Source organism: Lichenostomus cassidix, chromosome 13 (genome assembly GCF_008360975.1).
Source record: "Lichenostomus cassidix isolate B80296 chromosome 13, HeHo_3.0, whole genome shotgun sequence".
Lineage (NCBI taxonomy): Eukaryota > Metazoa > Chordata > Aves > Passeriformes > Meliphagidae > Lichenostomus > Lichenostomus cassidix.
In genome coordinates this window covers 18,534,518-18,549,903 of record NC_139494.1, presented here as the reverse complement: position 1 = coordinate 18,549,903, position 15,386 = coordinate 18,534,518, and the positions used below count along the sequence as shown (strand labels likewise).

Sequence of the window (15,386 nt, the reverse complement as noted above, 5' to 3'; positions counted from 1 at the left end):
AGTACGCCCCTGAGGGTGCGCAGCCACAGCTCTGCTCTCGGTACTGAGGTGTACTATAAAATAAACAAACGCCTTACGCAGCCCCTTCCAAATCGCCCCTTTTGAAGCGTTCCTGCACTGCCTGGCCCCGGGCCCGGGCCCAGCGGCTTCCCGGTCGCCCTGGGGACAGCGGTTGCGGGATGTCCCCCCACCCGCCCAATCTCGCACCAGCCCGACAGCCACCTCCGCCCCCCGTGGTTCCCACAAGCGGGTTCCGGACGCGGGGTGGGGCGGGTCGGGGGCGGTGCTCGCTGCCCGCACCTCGACGGGGCGGGCCGGGCTCAGCAGAACCGAGGCGGGGTCGTGTGCAGCATGTGAGCTGCAGGCTTGGCGCTCGGAGCTACCGACAGCTAGCATGGGGCCGGCGCTGCTCCTGGGGCTGCTACTCTCCCGAGCCGGTAACAGCGCCCGGGGCGTGGGTCGGGCTGGGCAGGGAGGCACGTCCCCATCCCTCTCCCGGCGGGTGGACAGCGGAACCGCCCGCACCTCGGTCCCGCTACGGGGCGGCTGCGGGTTGCAGGGGCAGCTCCGGGGTCGCGGCCGCTAGGGTTGACCACTGCTCCACCCCGGTACCGGGCGCGTCTCGAGCACGGCGCTCCCAGCCGCTACCCGGCTCTCCCGGCCACTGGCTCCAGCTGTCCCGGGCGCAGGCGGCGGGTAGGAACTCGCGATTCAAACCGGGAAAGGCGGCTGCTGCTTTGGCCCGAGCGGGGAACCTTCAGTGTGGTTGTGGCCAAAACGGAGGGACGCTCTGGGGAGGGGAGCGTCTGCCCTGGAGGCAAGGCGTGAGAAGGCGAGGAGATGCCGGGAGCCGATCCCTGCATGCGCCCGACGGGCACAACGCGAGGATTCGCCTGAGCTGGTCCCAGCTGCGTCGCGCTCTCGCTGGCTTCGCCCAGAGCAGTTTTTGATACCTACCCGTCATGCATTCGCCCTTCAGGCCCGTAGTTTTCCGAGACGAGGCTCAGTTTGCCAAGACTAATCCAAGGAACTCCTGCAGAGATGCAGCTGATTGTTCTACTCTTCCTCTTACTACTGCCAAATCACAAGAGCTGAGGATTGAAATTATTCCTTTTTCCAGTTCATCTTTTGTTCAGTGTTCATGGCTGATGTGACTAGGAATAAGGAAATTAAAAACTATTCTGAAGCATTCCTAGTTTCTGACCAGGGGTGCTTTGCACTCAGAAAAAGCTGCAGCTTTTTGATTGCTAAAAGATGGGCTGCTGCACTTAGACCAAAGTAACACTGGCAGCCATATGATTATGAAAGATTTCCCACAATTTGACCTGTCCAAATGCCAATGCTGCTTTGGTTATCGTGTTTAATAAAGAAGGGGTTCCCTTCTGTAATTGTTGTCTCTTTAAATAACATGGTGCACCAGGGGCAACAGGATAGACATTTGTATATGACCGGATATTGAAAAGGGAGAAAAAAGGTGCATTGTATTACCTCTCCATTTTTTTCTAAGGTATAAATAATCATAACCTGTTAATTTGTTTTAAATTTTTGTTAACTTTTAACTTTTTGGTTTGGTTTGGTTTTTTTTTGTTTTGTTTTTAACTATGGATGGGATTCCCATACACACATCTTTAACTTGTTCTGCAACCCAGACCATAGATCTAGGAAAGAATTAGCTTTCTCATTCTTTCACATTGTTACTGGAATACTGAGACAAGTTTTTTTATAAAATGAAATAACTTGTCAAATTTCAGGGCTTACAAAAAATGAACAGCTATTAAGTGATGTCTGTAGAAGAGGACTGTTTTAAATTTGAGGTTTAGAGCAGCTTCACCTGGACGTACTGTGCTGGGTACAAAGCATTCCTGATGAGAGATTTTTCAGGGAGCTTGGAAAGTCATCAAGTCTCTATGTAAGAGCCAGGTGAACAACAAAGTACAGTAAGTTTCTGGAAGAACAAAGAAACTTGTACAAGTGAGACAGAAGTACCTAGATAATATTACTGGGCTGTAGAAAAAACAGAAAGTTTGAGAAGCAGGCTGGCATAGAATTATGCATTCTACTGCTTACAGCAAATAAACTGATGAAGCCAGCAAAAGTGAAGAAAGTGAGAGAACAAATTACATGGTGAAGATGGTACACTGGGCAATATGAGTTGTACCAAGATTTTTTCCTAATTAATAGTGATGGCAGACTGAAATAGTACTACTGTGCCTGCTGAACAAGAGAGTGATAGCTAAGGTGATGTACCCAAAGAACACTAAAGGTAGATGTAAGGCTCAGCACAGTAATTTCCTAAAACCAGCCAAGCAATATTGACCTGAAGGGAAGAAACATAACAGCCCATATATAAATTTTATTAGCAAACTGTCTTGTTCCACGACTTTATTGTACTTGTATTGTAAACATAGATGCATCTACAGCAGAAATAAAGAAAGATTACAGAGTGAATTCACCTACCCATGACAACATAATCATAAAATTATAGAAAGACTTGGGCACAAAGGGACTTTAAAGATCATCTTGATCCATCCCCCTGCCATGGATAGGGACACCTTCCACCAGACCAGGTTGCCCCAAATCCCATCCAACCTGGCCTTGGACACTTCCAGGGATGGGGCCACCATAGCTTCTCTGGGCAACCTGAGTCAGAGCATTACCACCTTCTGAGTGAAGAACTTCTTCCTAACATTTAATCTAAACCTTGCCCTTTTATTTTAAAATTCTTCCCCCTTTTCCTATCACTATCTGCCTGTATAAAAAGTTGCTATCCCTCCTTTATTGCAAGTCCCCTTTAAGTATGAGAGGGGGCTCTAAGGTTACCCTGGAGCCTTCTTCAGGCTGAATAACTCCAGCTCTCTCATCCTGTCTCTATAGCAGGAGGTGCTCGAGCCCTTGGAGCGTCTTTGGGGCTCCTCTGGACCCACTCTAACATGTTGATGTCCTTCCTGTACTGAGAGCCCCAGGGCTGGATGCACCACTGCAGCTAGGGGTCTCATGAGGGCAGAGCAGAGGGGCAGAATCTACTCCCTCAACCTGCTGGTCATGCTAATTTTGACATGTTTGGCTTTTTGGGCTGCAAGTGCACATGACCAGCTCACCCATGAGAACCCCCAAGTCCTTCTCTGTAGGGCTGCTCTCAATGAGTTCATCTCCCAGTCTGGACTTAGATCTGGATTGCCCTGACCCACTTGCAGCACCTGATCTTGGACTTGAACTTCATGAGGTTCTTATGGGCCAAGCCTTCATCTGCATTTTTGGCAGGGATTTTAGGGGCTGGGTTCTATGTACTTTAATTGACTGCACATCAGCATTTCTGCATGAAGCTAGTTGCATCCTAGGCTAAGGATTCATTTTATTATGCAAAAAATACACATTCTTAAGTCTTCAGGCTCATTAAAGTAGTTGTTTTTACACCCTATAAATGGCTTTCTCAGTACATCTCCTAATGACCGGCATATACTTCAGTAATTGCAGCAGCATTGACTCACAGTACACAGTATGGTGTTACTATGTGCTTATTGCACTGTGGTTTTCAGTGCCCAGATAGAAGAGCTTCTTCAGAGCAGGCCTCAGCAACCCCAAGGTTCCACAGGGATTTACTAGTCCATAAAATACAGAGCAATCCCTGATCATGGCCAAGTTGAACAAAATTATTTTTGAGACTTTTTTTTTTTAATCTTTTGTTCCCTCTTTCACTGTTTCTAAATGGAGACAGCTCTTGTTCCTTACTACTCTGTATGAAAGGTCCCAACAAGTTCTGCCTATTGCAAGGAGTCCTTGTTGAAGACAGGATCCCTGCAGAAACAATGACAAGGTGCTTGTGTAACATGCATCTTCACTGGGGTCCTAACAATCTTTTCTCTACTTGATCAGGAGACCTTGTGGCTCTGCCCAGGAGTGACTGTGTTGTGGCAGAGCAGCTGTGCCTCTCCGACTCCACCTGCAATGCCACATACAGAACTCTGGAAAACTGTGCCCTGGCCAAGACTCACCTCCTTCCACTGGATCATGATAGCAGGGTCAGATGTCTGAATGCGGAGCTTGACCTTGGGAACAGCTCTTTACTGCACTGCAAGTGTCATCGGCGCATGAAGAGACAGGAACACTGCTTACGCATTTTCTGGACCGTTCACTCCAGTATGGCAGATGGTGAGATGAAATAATACAAATTTACAAATTACTAGTAAGGCTTACTCCCACCTGCCATCCGAAAGAAAACTGTGAAAGTCCACTTCCAACACTGTAGGTAATTGCTCTGGAACCATACCTCCTAGTAAAGAGAATTCATTACTGCTCTGTTTGATAAGCAGAGAAAACTGATTTGGTCTGGGACTAGCCCTTCAAATACACCAGCGACCCTAAGAGACAAAGACAGCTACATTGAGATAGTTAGATTTAGTGCTGTAAAAAATACCTCAAAATGGTCTTGTCTGTCCATCACTGAAAACGCACGTGAGTAGGACACGTGGCATCCCTAAGCATTCTACTGCCTTCTTTTCTGGGATGCTTCTACTTGACCTCCCACTAGAGTCTGCCTGTGCTGCTCAGCTCCTCACTCTTACGGGACCTGAAAAATCCAAATGACAACAGAAAAATCCAGTTTCCAGCTGGACAAAATGTAACAAAGGTTTTACACAGTAATAGCTTTGCTTTTCCAGCAGAACCATTCTTGGCATTTGGTTTTGAGTGAGACAGAGCATTTCGGAACTCCAGTCTGAGGAAAGAACCAGGCATAAATAAGAAAAATATCCATTTAAGAATAAACAAACAAACAAATTAATAAATAAATACAGCTGGTCACAAAGCGTTTCTCCCATCTCCCACTGCATAAAATATCTTGTGTCTTGCCTAGGTTATTTCGGTTTGGAGACCTCTCCCTATGAGAATCCAGCAAATGAAGAACACTGGAAGACAGATTATAATAAACTGGCAGCTCTGGTATCAGGTAAGAATTTGAATGGTCACATGCTACCCTCTCTTTATCTTTTCATGGGTTGAAATTATTAAGAACAGTTTGAGGTAATGATGCCTTTAATCAGAGGAATGCCTTCTATGGATACTTGCCTAAATTGTCACCTCTGCCATGTGTAAATATAGCCACAGATCTAGGCCCATGAAACCAGTAATAACCCACAATGGTCTGTTTTCTGAAACAAGTACCTTACCATGAACCAATAAAAAAAAATACTCCTTTGTAACTAGTATAATTACAGTGTCATACTGCAGGCACATAGAAGGACTGATATGCTTTGTTCTTTTGGATTTTTCGAATCTGACCATCAAGAAAGGAGTACTCTTTCTATACAGAATCTCTTCTGGAATCTTGCCTCAAGGTTTTTCTGTTTCTTTTGGCTTTATAGGCTCACAGTTAGCAGGAGATGCAACAAATCCATGCCTGAAAGCAACACATGTCTGTAATCTGAGCAAGAAGTGTTTTCGTCTGCGCACAGACTATGCCTCCATCTGCACCAAGGGAGCAGGAAGTGAGGATGTGTGTGACCGGCGCAAGTGCCACAGAGGGCTAAGGAATTTCTTTGAGAAAGTTCCTGAGGATTTCACCAAAAGGATCCTGTTTTGTCCATGTCAAGATGAATTTTGTGGAGAAAGACGCCGGAAAACTATTGTTCCTGATTGTTCCTTCCAGTATAACACCAAACCAAATTGCCTCTGGCTTCTGGACTCCTGCTTAGAAGACCACATCTGCAAGTAGGTCAGGCAGCAGAGGATGTTACCAAGAGAACAACATTGACACTGATGGTCTCATTTTCCTTCCTACAGATCCCGACTGGCTGACTTCCAACAAAATTGTCAACCTGCAGACATGTCTGCAGATGGCTGCTCTCTGCACAACCGTGCTGCATGCCTGCAGGCTTACATGGGGCTGATTGGTAAGTGATATCCACAGGAACATAGAGGGTGGATGCTTTCAGGCCACAAACTTGCAGGCACACTGATGCCAGGTGGAGGACCATCCTGGTCTCCTGCAGGAGGTAGTGCTCAGTATACCAGTGAATATACTGTACTAATTGATGCTAGTGCTCTCCCTTGCCTCTGAGGTAAATGCAGGCCAAAGAGAGCTCTTTCATGGTATTTTTCGCTGTACTTTGCCCCATCCTTGCCTGGGATTTCTGAATACCTCTTTGCATAATCAGCTGGTGCAAAGAGCTCTAAATTCCTCATCAACAGAGCTCTGTGGGCTTGTGTGAACTAAGTCATTCCTGATGCGGGAGTTACATCCCATCACAGCAGTGATTAAACATGGCATTTTATCACTGCCCGACTTTTAGACTCCTGATGGTATGTTAGTATTGTGCATACTATGTTCTCAGGATCAGCCAGAACATAGCACTACCAGCTGTTAGAAGGAAGGTCATCTTTGTTTTTAGTTTTTTACTATCTACCAACCTACTAATACTTTTTCAGAGTGGCTCAAAAGAGGATGTAAAGAGCAGCAGTACCTCAAAAGCTGAAAGTCTAGACTATACGTTCCATTTTTCCAGATGGCTCTTCTGGTTTTGTGTAAAATGAACACTGCCTGAGTGGCACACTACAGGTGTGCAGTATTTGTTTGGCAAAAGGCACCTGGTTCACAGTGTTGCCAGCTACACAAGAAGCAAGAGCACCTTTTGCTGCCGTATGTCAGTACCTCAGCTGAGTCCCCACAGGTGCTTCACATCTTAAAATAAAAATCCTTCAGAATTTAAAGCTTGCACCAGCTTCAGTTCTCAATACATCTCACAATCAGAGTGCCTGAGTCAGGGATAGCAATCTCAACACTTTCTCACAGTCCAGCAGACTTCATGTAGGTTCATCATGTCTGGGCCACCTAGTTGCTACTCCTGACCTCACCTGGGTACCCACTTAGCACAGTGAAAGGTTTCTGCCTCCAGGGTATAGTATAACATGATTAATAATGCTTCTTTTGTCTGGGGGTTTGGGACAGGCACACCCATGACGCCCAACTACGTCAGTAACTCCAGTGTGGAGGTCTCCTTGTGGTGTACATGTGAAAGCAGCGGCAACCAGAAGGAGAAGTGTGACCAGATACTCAGCATGTTTGAGAGCAACAAATGCCTTGGTAAGCATCAGTCACATCACAGAAAAACAGCTCAGCACAGGGAAATTTAAATCCTGTAGTTTCAAGATCCTGTGTTGCACTGCTCTTGTGTATAGTTCTGTCTTCTTCTGCAGTGTCTCTGTGATCTCCTCTGCAAACTGGGACCAGTCTGGATCTGCTCTCAGAAGTGTTTCTGTATCTTTTGGCAGCATTTCTGTTCGTCTCAAACACCCTTGAAGCTATTTCCAAAAACAATTCAAATCAAGAGCACTGCAAAAACATCACCAAGGGGAGGTCAGATATGCTGTATCCATAGGTTGCTGAGTAACCATATCTGTGCACCAGGATTATGGGGTCAGGATTCCCTCCTTGTCCTCTGTTTCTGTACTCACCCCTGGCCCTTACTTAGTCAAGACAAGTAGCTCCTGACACAGCCTGTTGCTAGATTAAGTATAGCAGTTGCAAATGTCCTGTTACATGCAACTGTGTAATCCTAAGTCTGTCTTTCTATCTCCCTAGCATTTTAGCAACATACCTTAATGAGATTTAAATATTTTATGTTTGTAAAAGCTTTAAAAGGATGTAAAAGAAAACAGCATAATTACATAAATGATTAATATTTAAACCAACCTCCTGCAGTATATAAAAGCCTACACCCAGCACTATAGACATATCAACAATTAAATCATCTCATCCAAGATACTGCAAACCTGTCCCTTACGAAATAGAGTTGGGAAAGTCACAGAGGGACCCAAAAGTCTTCAAGTACAGTTCAAACTGTTTTTGCAGTCTGCTCAACCTTACAAGTAAACTCACAAAATGACAGGACATTATTGAATAGAGAATACGTATTTTCTAAATCAAGGCCACACAGCCTGTGAGTGCATTTCCTAAAATAGCTTCTCTAGACTACTGTTCCCTAGACTCCAAGGTGTGCACAAGAAAAGCACAGTAAGATTCTTGTTTTACTTCTGTTTGCAGAAAATACCATTTGGTCTCAAATGCACCTGAAGCAGACAGCTCTAGAAAGACAGGATGACTTACTTTATTCATCTTCCCTAAGCTTCCAAGGAGACAGTGCCAGCACATCTCTCTCTTCAGCAATGTCCCAGGTACGCAGTGCTTTGCTGCCTTCACAAAGCAGTGAGTCAAGCAGTGTCAGGCCTAGAGACAGTAGTTGAAAAACCTTGGATCTGGAAATACGTGGCTTAGGACACTAAACCAAGGGATGCTATGTGCATGCAGAACACTGGACCACTCCACCTGAAGTTATTCCTTCCAGACAAGCAGAAATAGGTGGCCATATGTCTGGCCACAGGAGTTTCAATAGTCTCACATTAGTGTTCAGAATGGGAGGTTCTGCAGCCAGAAGTTTCAGTTACATATATCTAACTGGGATTCATCCCTCCTTTTTATTTCCTAGGTGGCTGAAGGAAAGACGCAGCGAGACAGCTCCGAACAGAGCAGTATGCCTATGGCCTCCTCAGTATATTCTGGAGCTGCTGCTTCCTGGCCTTCTCTGGCTCTGTTCCTGCCCCTGTTGCTGAGCCCACATTAACTTGGCATAAATGGAATCTTTCCTTCCCATATTATTAATATTATTCCATGTCCAGGCATGTCCCAATACAGATTTACCTTTGGGAGACAGAAGGCTTTCAGACAAGAAAAATGGAACAGCCTTAACCCAGAATGGCAGTCACTGGAAACCTCCCACATACTTGCACCCCCCTTTCCCTTCATCAGTTTACACTGAGCTCTGCAGATACAGTTCTCACCATTGCTTCTGCTATGTACACATTTTGAGTAACAGGCTAATGTTCCAGCATAATAGGTTTAAACAAAGGTCTTATTTCTGTTAGAACTTGTCCTGGGTTTGGTTTCTGACTGCAGGGATGACCTGACAGTATCACCGACCTCCCCACCATCTGGAACTCCTCCTCAGGCATACAATTATTGAATGGTTTGGGTTTGAAGGGACCTTAAAAAATAATCTAGCTCTAACCCCCTGCTGTGGGCAGGGACCAGCTTTCACTAGACCAGGTTGCTCCGAGCTCCATTCAATTTGGTCTTGAACACTTGAAGGGACAGAGCAGCCACAGCTTCTCTGGGCAACCTGTGCCAGCACCTCATCACCCTCACAGGGAATAATTTTTTCCTAGTATTCAATTTAAACATACCCACTTCCATAGTTTAAAACTATGAGGTATAAGGTATCCATAAGGCAGGATAAGGTATCCATATCCTGCCCCTAGAGGCCCTGGTAAAAAGTCTCTCTCTGTGCTTATCATCCCCCCTTATATATTGAAAGGCCACAACAAGGTCTCCACAGAGCATTCACTTCTGCAGGCCAAGCCACATCAACTGTCTCAGCCTTTCTTCATAGGAGAGGTGTTCCGGCCCTCACATAATTCTCATGGCCTCCTCTGGACCTGCTTGAACAGGTCCTTGTCTGTCATGTACTGGGCACCCCAGAGTTGGATGCTGAACTCCAGGTGGTGAGGTGGGGTGGGGTAGAGGGGAAGAATTGCCTCTCGACCTGCTGGCCATGCTTCTTTTTATTTAGCCCAGGCTGCAGGATGGTTTTCTGGGCTGCAAGTGCATTTTACTGACTCATGTCTTATTTTCCATCTAACCATATGTCCAAGTCCTTTCTTGCAGGGCTACTCTCAATCTTTTCACTCCCCCACTGTACTGATATTGGGGGTTGCCCCAAACCAGGTGTGGGACCTTGCAATCGGACTTGTGAAATTAATGAGGTTTGTTTGTATCCACTTCTCAAGCCTATGAAGGCATAGAGTAGAGCATTTCATCATAAAGACTAGAAGTCTGTGCTTCAGGGTGGATTGCAAGTAAAGCTCAATAAACAGACACATGAAGTCCCTGCTAAACACTATATCTGGATTACTTTCAGTTCCCTTTTCAAATCCATTCTTTTAAGTATATGAAAAGTATCAGTCCAGATCAAGGACTAGAGTTTATATTTTTGCTCTATTCTGTTTTGTCCCTTGCAACATATATAAAATCCACTATCGCAGCTAGCAACACACTTGAGTTTTGTTGTTCAAAATGAACTGTGCTCAACTTCAGTAAATTTAGTCTTATCTAGCAAAAGATGGTCTTGCCTGGCCTCAGGACAAACCTTCTCGGTAATCCTTAGAGAATGCATTTGGCTCATTGAAGGTGTATTGGCCACAAACCCCTGGGACATTCAGTAGAAAAATCTTGTACCTGTCAACATATTCAAGTTACCATTGTCCCCTTCCAGCCACCTGCCCCATCTCTTCCTCCTCCGCTAAGCGCTATTTCATTACCTGTTTATTCTGAATGTAAATGTGTGCACTGTGTAACTGCTGTTAGTTTGTGCTGCATTTGTCTGTTAAAATGTGGTGTTAAGTGAATATTGATTTTTGAGCACAGGTTAACAGTCTACAATTGTGTGCTAGAGTTGCCTCATCAGCCAGCCTACATTTTCAAATAGCCAGAAACTCATCTCAAAACAGCTCCTCCATGCACACATATAGTGCCCATTGCTCATCCTGAGAGGCAACAGATCTGAACAATACTATATACAACCCTGATCACAACCCTGAACAGAGGCAGAATAGCTGAGTATTCCTTTTTATCCCTGTGCTTTATCTGTTGCCAGGGAAGCACGAGATGGGTAATAAGCTGTGGTTCCCAGTCACTGTCCGACACCTTATTACAGTATCTTACATCATCACATGTATCAAAGTAATTATCCTTCTGCAGTGTTAATAGTTCCATTTCCAATTCCAGACTTCTGTTTATTTCCTAGGCAGGTAGAGCAAAATTGTGCATGCAGCAATATCATCTCCTCTGTCACACAGAAAAGCAATGTATTATTTCCACGCAGTAGGAACAAATATGTCTTGATAAACAGGAATACTAATGCTGGTATTTCTCATTACCTACTGAAATGCGGCTCTTTGGAGCAAGAGACAGCATAGTTTCCACATGTTTGCTACCATTATTTAATAAAAACAGAGTCTATGTAACCATAATATAGTATCTACATTAGACCATCCTCCATATGGTGGGACTTAGAAATGTGTCAAGACTCTTGACTGTAATCTAATAGCATCTGTCATATCCAGAAGTTAATGGAGAGTGACAGGAAGAAGAAAATGTTATTCTTTCCGCTATTCCACACAGCAGAAAGAGTATCTGTGAGAATAATGGAGTAGATTTCTGAGTGATCTTTACCACACACACCGGTACACAATATACTGCATTGACCATCCACTCATCTGCGCTGTGATCTTTCCTCTTTCCCAGATTTAGTGCTGTAAGACAGCTTGATGTGGAAAAAGGAATTAGCATTTTTTTGTTCATGTTTAGGGCACTAAATCCCTACTAAGAAGGTTATTGGTTGCAATTGCAGTCTTCTCTCATATCCTGGATTGCACAGGAAAATGCTTGACACTCAGACAAATCATGCTCTAGATGGAAACTGAAGCAATATGTCAGTTTGTTGGGTTTTATCCAAGTGTCCCATGTCCCTTTCGCACGCACCTTTATATAGACAGCTGCCTCTTAGCTTGTTCATCAATAACCGCAAGCAAAATTCACTTTTAACTACACCTACATTCACAGGTACTCACACTGCTGTGAGTACAAACCAATTTTTGCTTAGATTTTTCTAACACCTGATCTCCAAATATCACAGTTTTCCAACTGCACATCATAATATGCATGCACAAGTTAACTGCTACTAGAAATGTCATGCCAGTATCAGTATCAATTCAGTTCTGCTACTACCACCAATGTTCCAAGACTGGCACATTTCCTATACCCATTCAGAACAGCTTACTAACATACTACAGGGCAATTTACAACCCTCCCTCCGCCTCAGCTTCTGCTCCCAGAAAGTGGAATATAACATCCTGTGAGCATCTGTGGTCTCACAAAAAATAATCCACACAATGCAAAAATAATCCAATAAACATCTTCTATCCAGACAGTGTTAACAATGAGCTTTCAGCAAGCATCTATGAGGAGGGAACCTTCTAATTATTGTAACGTAGATTATTTTTTAGAGAGTAAAATAATGCGAGGTCTGACTAATAAAATTTATCTTGCAACTCTAGAAGTCTCCTGCCTTCCTTTGCATTTCACGGAAGCTACACTTCTTGTTTCCACTGCTGGAGGCATTATCGGAAAGAAATGTGAAGAACAGTTAGAATCTCTTACAAAACAGTCTTGACAACTTTTACAGACATCACTCACTGTCAGGTACTTCAGATGTGGCTTCTAGAACTCTGATTGAGTCTTAGATCCCTTAACATGGTCTAATTTAGCATTTACAAAAGGCATTCATATAGTCCTCCAGCAGTGAGCTCAGCAAGCTGTTAGATAACTGGTTTCTTGTGACAAGTGGGAGAAGCAGTACGCATTTCTTGCCCTAGGTCATAAGCAAGGAGATGCCAGAGATAAGCCTTGAATTCTGAAGTCCAAAATTAGTGTCCTTGCCTCATTCAGATCATTCCCACTGCCTCCAAGAAATGCCTGTGTTTTAGCAAGGATCAAGTGGCTGGCTGCAGTTTTCCTTTCAGAATGAGAAACAATATGTTATTGCAGATGAGGAAAAGTTAAAACTATTTGTTTCAGACAGTGATTCCTGGCTACAGATCCCTGGTACACCTCTCAAAATCTGCTGACAATAAAAGGTAACTTTCAGTTGACAGGAAAGTGCTATAGATTCAGCATCTACAAAGAATGAAAGTGTCTTTTTCAATACATCCTAAAAATCATGTCACTCTATTTGCCAAAATCGTAGGCAACTTTACACAAGAATAAAAAGGAGAATTGTCAAAATAATCTTTGAGGTGTCCATGAACCAGGCAAAGCTTTGGGGACAACACAGGAAAAGAGGAAGCCAACCAGCACTGCTGAGCTCCATAGGATCATTCAGCACTGCTATGGAATCACAATCCTCAACTATTCCACAGCTGCTTCCCCCCTTGAAACAGATCCTGGTAAATACAATCAGAGGCTACTCACTTCTACCCCAGGGACTTTGTGGCTGAACCTTTTTTCATTTGAGGCAGGGTCAGTTGAGGCTGAGCTTGGTTAGTCTCTAATGGAAGCTCTTCTGATAGGTGATTAGCTCTCCTCCAGGAAGTGACTTGGTATTTGGGTTTCTTGCAAACCCCAGGGTTAGCAGAGGTCAGGGGATGCTGCACTTTCTCCGAGTGCCTTCATGCAAATAGCCCCACATATTTTCCATTTACAGCTGATCACCTCCATTATCCCCAAGCTAGGAGGAGATGATCAGCAATTGTTAAGTGCTTGAATCAGACTAATAGACCACTGCTAATTCCCCCAGTAATGGGAATCTAAATTCCTGGTAAACAAACGGACTGCTTTTCACGCACAGGGATGAATGCCAAAAGCCTAATATTAGAGCTCTGGAACTAAAGCTTTTAGAGCAATCCCATCCACTCAAAGATGTTTAATGACATTATGTACTAAATAATTAGAAAATGAAGGCCCACTTGGAATCAATGGGTTACTGTCTAATTAAGATGACAAAGGGCCTCTACCCTTTTTTAAACAAGTTTATACTAAAATGGTGTGCCTGATAAATGGCGCTGATAACTATGTCTTTACCTTTGGGCAGAACAAGCAGACATTAAGCTAGCACAAAATAATTGTGTGATTTTTGACTCATCTTTCTTCTCATTGGTCCCACCTGTTTTTCTTTAAGACGTGTTTTGGCTGTTCCTCTCCCCTTTAGATGACAAAATTTATTAAGCAACACTCAAATCACTTATCTTGAAGCAGAGAAATGCATCTTTGCCTTTGCTTTACTGTATGGCCAGAATCACAGAGTTCACATCATAAGACACATCAAGTGCTAAGAGGTATGGTCTGGACCCTGTAGAAGCACTTTGCAAGGAGAATTGCTAGTGAGCCTGAGAACACAGGAGAAGATTATTTATATACAGAGATAAATGTAAAAAGACTAAGAAATGTTCTACTGATAATATGGCTGAATTAAAATTAATTAGTAAATCACATGACATCCTTATCTACAAATGGAAGAGCTACAGGTTTGAAGGGTGGACTAACTGGTGGATAAGGAATTGGCTGGATGGACATAACCAGACAGTTGTGGTCAGTGGCTCTGTGTCCACACAGGGTGAGCAAAGTGCCACTGTACTCTCCTCCCTTTCACCTTTTTTCCGCCACCAGTCTACTACTTAAATTACTTTATCTTCTATATAAGTTAGCCCATTAGATACTGATATTGTAGGTCACTGAGCCTCATTGCAAGAAACTGCAATGTCTTTAACCATCTGCACACAGCTATTTATTCTCCAGCTTTCCAAACCATCCGTCTTTTCTTTTTTTTTTTTTCCTCTGTCCCTAAAGAATCTTTTGATTAACTGAAGTCAATTTTGCTAAGTGCTAGTGGCTCTAAGAAGCTTGTTTTGTCAGTGATCCCCAGGGGTTTTATTATTACTTTATGATGTTTTCATGGCTACAAAACAGGAATTGTTCAATCCTTCTGTAGAAATGTGAGATTAGCAGCTAATTCTTCTAGCCTCAAGTCCTTTGGATTTCACACCCATCATTCCAAATCAGAGTATATGCATCTGTTACAATAATTCAAGCAGAAATCAGCTAAGAGATTTCCCATCTTTTTTTCTCAATTTCAATCCATTCTTGTGCAAAAATTTTAATGCACAAGGAATCCAGTTCCACAAACACACTACACAACCAATTGCTATTCTGCTCCCAACTGGGAGCTGCAGACATATCACAACAGAAGCTCTGTTGTGCGTTGAACACTTCATTCTTAAGATGCCAATACAACTCACAGTGTAAATGGAACTAATATGGAACTACAAATCACAGTGCAAATGCAAGTTTTATATACATTTTCAGAGTGAAAAATTATGACTTGTCATGAAGCAATTTACTAAAACATTTGGAGTAATATCAGAGCTGTTTTATTAATGCTATGTAGGACATAATATTCCCCCTACAAGGTTGAAATTCTAACACTAAAAGCTCAAGGTTGGCCTCTCCTCTCAGGCATCACTGCATTACATCTTCCATCTGGCAAATCAGGCACAATAAAATGGTAATAAGATGGAAAAGATGATGAGTTGATCAACTTACTACATTATTTTTCATTTGTTTTTGATTGATCTCAGCAGATGTCACCTGGAGTCCTACTATTACTCATGATAGAATAATATTGCTCAGATATCCACCTGAGTATGTATTTTAATTCAGCATTTTCAAGTATGAACTTTTAAATTCAGATTCCAGTTGCCTATGTTAAGGTATTTCCAAGACT

General features: G+C 43.4%; 1 protein-coding gene across 2 annotated transcripts; it reads left to right on the top strand.

The window, feature by feature from the left end:
* Positions 1-215: 215 nt before the first annotated feature.
* Positions 216-12,167, top strand: GFRA3 (GDNF family receptor alpha 3). 2 transcript variants are annotated; one of them, XM_085074132.1, is made up of 8 exons: positions 216-437; positions 3,874-4,149; positions 4,853-4,945; positions 5,361-5,706; positions 5,779-5,888; positions 6,944-7,078; positions 8,039-8,169; positions 8,481-12,167. In XM_085074132.1, the coding sequence occupies exons 1-8, from the start codon at positions 395-397 to the stop codon at positions 8,613-8,615; spliced, it is 1,269 nt and encodes a 422-aa protein (XP_084930258.1). In that variant the 5' UTR covers positions 216-394; the 3' UTR covers positions 8,616-12,167. The 2 variants fall into 2 exon arrangements, with proteins under 2 accessions (XP_084930258.1, XP_084930260.1); XM_085074134.1 differs by lacking the exons at positions 8,039-8,169; positions 8,481-12,167 and adding an exon at positions 7,267-7,403.
* Positions 12,168-15,386: the final 3,219 nt, after the last annotated feature.

Bases quoted from the DNA above. Each gene is read 5' to 3' on its own strand.
- GFRA3 (XM_085074132.1), top strand. From the start codon at position 395: ATGGGGCCGGCGCTGCTCCTGGGGCTGCTACTCTCCCGAGCCG. The intron at 438-3,873 runs GTAACAGCGCCC...CTACTTGATCAG, and splicing joins GCTGCTACTCTCCCGAGCCG to GAGACCTTGTGGCTCTGCCC. The intron at 8,170-8,480 runs GTACGCAGTGCT...TTTATTTCCTAG, and splicing joins TCTCTTCAGCAATGTCCCAG to GTGGCTGAAGGAAAGACGCA.